Source organism: Lepisma saccharinum, chromosome 24 (genome assembly GCF_977018435.1).
Source record: "Lepisma saccharinum chromosome 24, izLepSacc3.1, whole genome shotgun sequence".
NCBI lineage: Eukaryota > Metazoa > Arthropoda > Insecta > Zygentoma > Lepismatidae > Lepisma > Lepisma saccharinum.
Window position 1 is genome coordinate 11,999,455 of NC_139252.1, and position 7,736 is coordinate 12,007,190.

Sequence of the window (7,736 nt, forward strand, 5' to 3'; positions counted from 1 at the left end):
AAGACTTGCTGATATATATGCCTATCCTTGTTATTTTTGTGTTTGAGGGAGAAATGAAAAGTGCTGCCTCCAAGAAGAAGACAATATGAACGGTTTGTTACTAGTTTGTGGAATTAAACTTACAAGATGGCTTTCTAATATGAAAGGTTATCTGTTTTCTGTCAGCCTGTAAATTTCCATGAATAAACGAAATTGATATCATAAATATTGGCATTTCTATGAAAAACATTAGGACGTAACATTCGATCAATAATTTCCCTGCATCTTTATTGAATTTTATTTGGTTCGTTTTACTTCGCTTTTCTGACACATTTAATGAATCGCAAAGATTACGATGACTAATGATTTGATTAAATTGATGAAGAGACACTATACCCATCCAAGCCAAGGCCGGAATTCGAACACAGAAACCCTGCGTCGTAGCGCGCTGTCTTAACCACTCCACCATCGGGGTTGGCTGATGTATCTTTAAATGTTTCTGCAATACGAGGGAACATGACATCGATTGCTGTCTGTCATTTCCACACAGACTCTCCCATCATAATGTACTTCACCTTTAGATGTTATTGAATAGTTATATCATTTAAACAAATTTTGAGCTTTTAGCTGAATAAGCTTCTCAGATGCTGATAATTGGAACCAGACTCATTATTGATTGATTGATGTGGTTTAATATATTTTGCATTTGTGCCACTTTTGTGTAATCACGAGGATAAGGATGAGTGATGATACGATGACGTTGATGAAGGGATACTCACAAGAACATCCATTGGCAGGCCGAGATTTGAACCTGGGACCCCTGGCGTCGCACCGTGATGTGCTAACGATTCCGCCACAAAGGTCGCCTCCAGACAAATGAAAAGGAGCAGCGTGATTATTGCCAAGACACTGACAACTTTCAAACCTCGTTAGAAAAACATAGTAATGGAAATTGAAATCATTGCAGAAACATTATGAGAATCTCATTGTTTGGAAATAATTGAATACAATCAAACTGGTTTTGTTGGTTTAATTATATTAAGAAACAACAAATTCATCTCGTTATCTAGTAAACATTTTTAATATTTTTTGTCGAGAATGGTTGGAAATAATCTCCGGTGAAGGAATGAGTAGATGGAGCAGACGCCGTCAATTTTTAATATTAATTAAAATTAACTTTGCATTAGAGTGCCCCGAGTGTTGGACCATTCCATGTTCGAGTCCTAGTATGGTCGATACACGAGCGTTCTTTGTTGAGTATTTTACAATTTCATCTAATTGTTATTCATTCTTCCCGGTTAAATATGCCTTAGTAGAGAGAAAAGTGAGGCAAAATAAGGAAACTACAAAATTTATAACATAATTTCAATTCATACGTAAAATACTTATTAAACGCAAATATTGATGAACACTCTGTTCCGGCAATCTCTGAAGCAAAGTCACGCACAGCAGCAGAGAAGGGGTGGGGCTGCTAACAGCAGTCGCTTTCCCCCCCGCGCAATCCCATTCCCTCTCACATGTTCATTGGTTGAGCCGTCTCGCGTCACTACATGCGCAGATACTTGGATATAATATAATACAGTTTCATCGCAGAACGAATGAAAATTGGAGCAGCGGAAAAAAAAATTCTGGTCTATTTGCAACACAATTCAAGCATTCGCAGCACACACTGTGCGTTGGGAAATCGTGGCAGCTGCTGCATTTGCCGTGCTGTTTATTATTCCTCTGTCAATGAAGCTGATAGTGACCCTACCGCCATCTGCAACAACCCAGAGTTACACGGTGGATAGTCGGTCTGTGAACCGCATCAAGACCAATAGCGCACATTTCCTGCTTCTCCCGGGCTGAGCCTTCACTTCCGAAGCATCTTGGGTAGACTCCATTGTTCTCTTTCGGACCCAGTTTTGAACCACTTTCCTTCGCCGTAAGATTAACAGGAAACAATTTTCTACTGAACGATTAAAGAGACATTCGCTGAGTGAGATGATTGGAGACTTTACTCATTTTTGTTTGCCACAGCATTTCTGAATCCTTCCCCATATGCAGATGAGCTTCATCAGAATTGTTTTCTTTGAAAGCATGGCAGTAAATTTTCAGGTTGATATAAATTACTGAAACAGTGTTGTTTATACAAATTAGTAACGTGTTTGATCTTAGAACAGCGTACTACGGCACCATGGGTTCCGGGTTCGAATCCCAGCCTGGGTATGGATGTTCTTTGTGAGTTTCCCTTTATCACTCGTCCTCATCGTCGCGAGGAGTCAATAGTGACAGAAAAGCGAAGGTAAATAACAAACGCTAAATCAATTAAAGTATTGTTTCTATTCCAGTAACCAAACCTGAGGTTATGGGGGATTTATTGGTTTTAACATAGCTTCTGTCTAGTCCGAACTAACCTCTTGCTTAATAATATGAAATGTCACACTTGTTACGGATGATTCTGTCCCACCTAAGAGTCACACTTGAAACACAATACCTGTATTTGATTTTCAAATGACGCCACCAGTGCAATACTGCCAATACTCTATATTCGACTATTGTGACATTCAAAGTGTGTATAAAGATATTTATGTATATTAGGTATTTCTTACTATCTAAGCTAACACTATCATGCTTGAATCTGGACCATTAAAAGGAATTCTTACTATCTTTGTGAAGTTAAATCCTTGTATAAGAACCAAAAATTCTGTGAAAACACAATTTTATGTACAAAAAGGCAACAAAAAGTTTATACGACAAACTGAAAATTCAGCTGAGCTAATGTTGAAACAGCGAATCTTGGTAATTTTTTTGTATACTAGCTGATTGCCCGGCGTTGCCCGGGTATTTATTTATCCCAATCGCCTGTTAGACAGGGAAATAATGAATTCTTAGCTACCCCGAAAACTATGGATTCCACACTAATATCGGTCGTTTTCGATTATTTTTACATGCCATTCCCTTCCCACCCCCTCCCCTCTGGGTGTCAGGGGTGTCTTACCCCCATACAGCACAACATGGTTTCAGATATATAACGGATACGTCTCGTGAAACATTGTAATATTGCAGCAACATTGCGAAACATTAAAGTGATGTTTCAGGTATGTTTCAGCAATATAAAAATGTCCGCGAATCTATCATAACATTCGTAATGTTACAGAAACATGTCGGTGCATCATTATAGAAAGGTGTCAATGTAATATTGCAGAAACATGTCAGGGGAACATTACAGATACATTTTCGTAAGGTTTTGTGATATTTCAGTTACTGTACAGTGATATTATTTCACATTATTGTTATATTGAATGGAATCATTACTGTATTCATAAATGGCATAATTGAGGGGGTTGGGGTTAAACCCATTCAAAAATTATTACAATATGTACTTGTAAATAATTTCCTGAAAATAGAATTCACAGTATTTCTTTTAAAATCAAGTATTGTGATGCTGTTAAAATGTCAGAGGTCTTGAGTTTGAAACCTCATTAGGCATGATGCTTAATATTTATTTTATCTCCCATCATTTCACCACATATCTCAATCATCTCATCTCAATTAATCATCTAGTCAGGAGAAAAAGTGAATACAATTACCGATTATGCATTCGTTCATGCCAGACAACAGCCAGAGCTAAAAAGAACTTAAGACACCTCAAAAGAAAATATGAAACATTAAACTGGTAATCACCATTAAATCGTAACATACCTTCAAATGTTTACAAAGGAATAGAGTTTTACATGCAATAACAAAGCTCTTTGTGGTTTGCTGTGCCACGTCACAAAGAAGGTTGATTGGGAGTGATGTTATCAGCATCATGCTCCAGTCACTTTTCGCCCACTTTACCAATTGATGATAGAGTGGAAGCATGTAAACATTTTACTAAATACGAAAATTTACTTTCTGCATTGTGTCACTTTACGATAAAATATCTGGTATAATAAGGTATATTCTATATATTAATTACAAAAGAATGAACAGGTAATTTGAGCATAGCATCCAAAATAAGAATTCAAAATTAACGTAACAATTGCTGTTTGTAATTTATCACCACCTTGTACATAGCTATTGGAAATTATTTACACCATTTCGATTCTAATAATATTGATTCTGAAACATTATGTATTATTCTGGAAACATCCGAGATACCTTACTGGATACAGTCTGGAGATCATGCAGATCATGCAGATCATGCAGATCATTCAGTACGCCGTGCCACCTCAAGGTCTGGGGAGCCATGGATTATTATTATTAAGTGAATCAGTAAAAAATAAAAACTTGGAAAAACTATCAGTTCACAAGAAACAAGAGCAAAATGGAGACAAGCTAAACTTGGGAAATTTTTGGGAACTAACGATATAAATATGAACTGAACAATAACAGCAAATCAAAGTTTAAAAATTGATTAGATGTTTTTTGACATTCTCTATAATCTTGAAAATGTGCTTGCCAGTCAGAAGTATTAATGCTATTACTGTTTCTTGTGAGAAATTTCCATTGTCCTGTTGTTTCAAAGATGTTCTACCATTTCCTACATTACCATTTCTTCACGAAAACAATTTTACATATATTGCCTAACTTATACCAAAACATCTCAAAATGAGAACGTGCAAGACCTGATTTTTGAATGATTTTTTGTTTCATTGACTTTGAAAATGGTTGTGCTAGGCTAGGTTCGTCAGTTTTAGAATACACTGTGAGAAATATAAAAAAGAACCTTGCAGTAAAGGGATCCCAAGTTCAATGCCATGTGAAGGCACATTGCACAGTGGTTGGAATCCCACTTTAAATTGTAGGTCTAGTCCCGATTAGCCTATCTGCACATTACGTAGACTTCAGACAACAATTCACACAAACAAATATAATAGGATAAGTGTTATCAAGAGAATATTTCTCTTTCACTAAACAGTCGTTATTTGTTTTTTTGTCTAAATACATTTTTTTGTTCAGTTGAAATTTCTGCAAACCACAAGTTCTCAGAGAGCCTCAGTGGAACAACATTCAGTTTTACCTGGAAAGGAAATAATGTCATGTAACATCAATTCTGAATTAGCATTCTGTGGTCAGAAATTTCATTTAAAGAAACAAAATTTTGCATAAGGTCATTCCACATCAGATATCAGTTCAATCAGACCACGGTACCCATAATCTCAAATTTTGATGAAACTCGGCACATTTAATACTCTCGTGGTGGTGAGAAACCACAGTTCTCTCTCTCTCTCTCTCTCTCTCTCTCTCTCTCTCTCTAGCTTGTTCAATAATTCCTCTTTTCTTCCATTCCTAAAGCCTCCAAGTGTGAGCTGCACTGTCCTGGAAGAAAAATACTAGCTCCCTTATAAACTATTCAAACTTCTTTGAAATTTCACATTTCCAAAATAATAGGAAAAAAATATGACAACGTATCACATTCAAATTTTAGTACACCAATATATTAGTAAAATATTACCAGATTTTAGGACAAAAACAAGGTTTACTAGAATTTCGATTTTTCTTAAGTTTGATATATTATCTAACTAGCCCAGAAATAAAATAGAAGGTGATTCATTCCCCCTCTTTTTTTTTAATGGCTACCGGATTTTATAGTTTTCACATTAACTCTAAGAATCTAGATATCATTGAAACATATTTTGGGAGTATGAAATTTTAAATAGTGTTTTCATGGATGCCAGGAACGCAGGGCATGGAAGAAAAAGCACTTCAAAGCCAAACTGGAGCCTTAACTACTGGACCACCAGAGCCACTTGGCAATCGGACAATATCTTCACTACTTGAGAAGCGCTTGGAAAACTAAAGTGCTTTTTCTTCAAAATGGCTGGCAAGTGCATGCTAGTACCTTGGTATATCAGTAGCTATAATGTGCTCAAACACTACACAAAGTCTCATCCTAAACCGAGGGATCAAATCTACAAATTGTACTACAAGTTACATTCCTCGTTAATTTTATTCCATGTATTAAAAAGTTATAGTAGTATTCAACTACTTTTTAAGATGTGTCTTTGTCATAGTAAATGTAAATAAACTAATATTAGTAATTATCAAGGTAAGAACAAAACATTCATGTTTCACCACAGGATGTTTTCAGGTAGGGCCAAGCACTGATTTTTTTTCAAAAGGGAGGGGGGAGGCATATTTTCTCCATAATAGTGTCACTCCCTGAAAGAAACACCGTCAATTCAAAGTTATCATATTTCTGCAATATCCTTTTAAAAATTAACTCAAATGACTGTGACTGAAATAAAATTATATGGGTAAAGTTCGAACTTTTAAGGTGACAACTCCTGCCATCTATGAAAACCTTATTTAAAACTTTATACTCCAAAAATTGCTTCTGTGATATCAAGATTCTTAGAATTAATTTGAAAACTATAAAATGTGGTATAGATTTTTTAAAAAGAACAGAGAAGGAATGAAAACACCATCAATTTTATTTTTGTGTAAGTTATTAAGGGCGTTAGGAAATGAATTGGACAAGCGTTATATAATCCACATTTGTTATATTTTACCTGCAATACAAAGATGTACATTACCAGTAATCTCCTCCTGACTGAATGCATCGCTCCCATTTATCGGGAAGTTTCCTGATAGCTGCAGAGAACCACTCTCTTGGAGTAGAGTTGCACCACTCACGGACAGCGGTCTGGAGTTCTTCATTAGATTGAAAGTGTCGACAACTCAATGCGTCCTTCATTTTGTCGAACAGGGCATAATACGAGGGGGCTAAATCCGGTGAATACGCAGGATGTGGGAGCACCGTAAATCCCATTGTTGCCAATGCCTCTTGTGTTTGGCGGCTCGCATTGTCATGCAGAAGAATCACTCCGAGAGCCAATTTTCCTTGCCCCCCTGCTGAATTCTGCGTCGCAGCTTTCGTAGAGTTTCAGAGTAGCTGTCGCTGTTTACATTTTGGGTAGTGGGAAGCCAGTCCGCCAGCAAAATTCGATCTTCATCCCAGAAAACTGTACCCATTTGCTTCTTGGGAGTGAGAGTCGGTCGAGGCTTTTTAGAGCGTGGACTTTCAGTGTGTTTCCATTCCATGGATTTTTCTCTGGAGTTTCGAATAGGAACCAAAATTCGTCGCCAGTCACCAGTCTTTCGAAAAAAATGTTCTCTGTCTTGGTTGTAACGGCGCAACAATTCTCTGCACATGTCCACTAGCTGTTGTTTCTGCTGATCCGTCAGATCGCGAGGCACCCACTGAGCACAAATTTTCCTCATTTGCAGATCCTCATGAATGATTGCATGCAGAGTTGCTCGCCCAAAACCAGTTTCACGTTGTAGTTGTTCAATTGTTACACGTCGATCTCCCATAATCAAGTTGGAAACACTTTGGATTGCTGCTGGGGTACGCGTTGACCTTGGGCGCCCACTGCTGACGTATTTGTCCGCACTTTCGTTTCCCCTTTTGAAATTTTGAACCAACTGAAACCCTGTACTTCGGGAAGCCGCTGACCCACCACAAACGGCCACAAGTTGGCGATAAATTTCGTATAAGATTCTAACAAGGAAGGCTCCATGTGGTTGTTGCTAATATTTGAATATGTTCAGTTTAGTTATGTTGGAGAGTGATTTATCCAAACACCCCTTAACACCCCCTATTTGTTTTTAAAAAAGGTCCAATTTATCAATTTATGGTCATTGTGGCTCTAAATGTACTCTTACACCCCCTAAATATGAAATTACACCCCACTAAATATGAAATTACCCCCCCCCCCCAAGATGATAAATTCTGGATAAGTCTCTGATGTTGGAGAACATAAAAAAGACATGTGGCTTAATTTTAC

At 37.2% G+C, this 7,736-nt stretch overlaps 1 protein-coding gene across 1 annotated transcript; it reads right to left on the reverse strand.

Annotated features, from left to right (window-relative positions):
- Positions 1-6,768: 6,768 nt before the first annotated feature.
- On the reverse strand, positions 6,769-7,263 carry LOC145978103 (histone-lysine N-methyltransferase SETMAR-like). The gene has a single exon (XM_083110544.1). The coding sequence runs from the start codon at positions 7,261-7,263 to the stop codon at positions 6,769-6,771; it is 495 nt and encodes a 164-aa protein (XP_082966670.1).
- Positions 7,264-7,736: the final 473 nt, after the last annotated feature.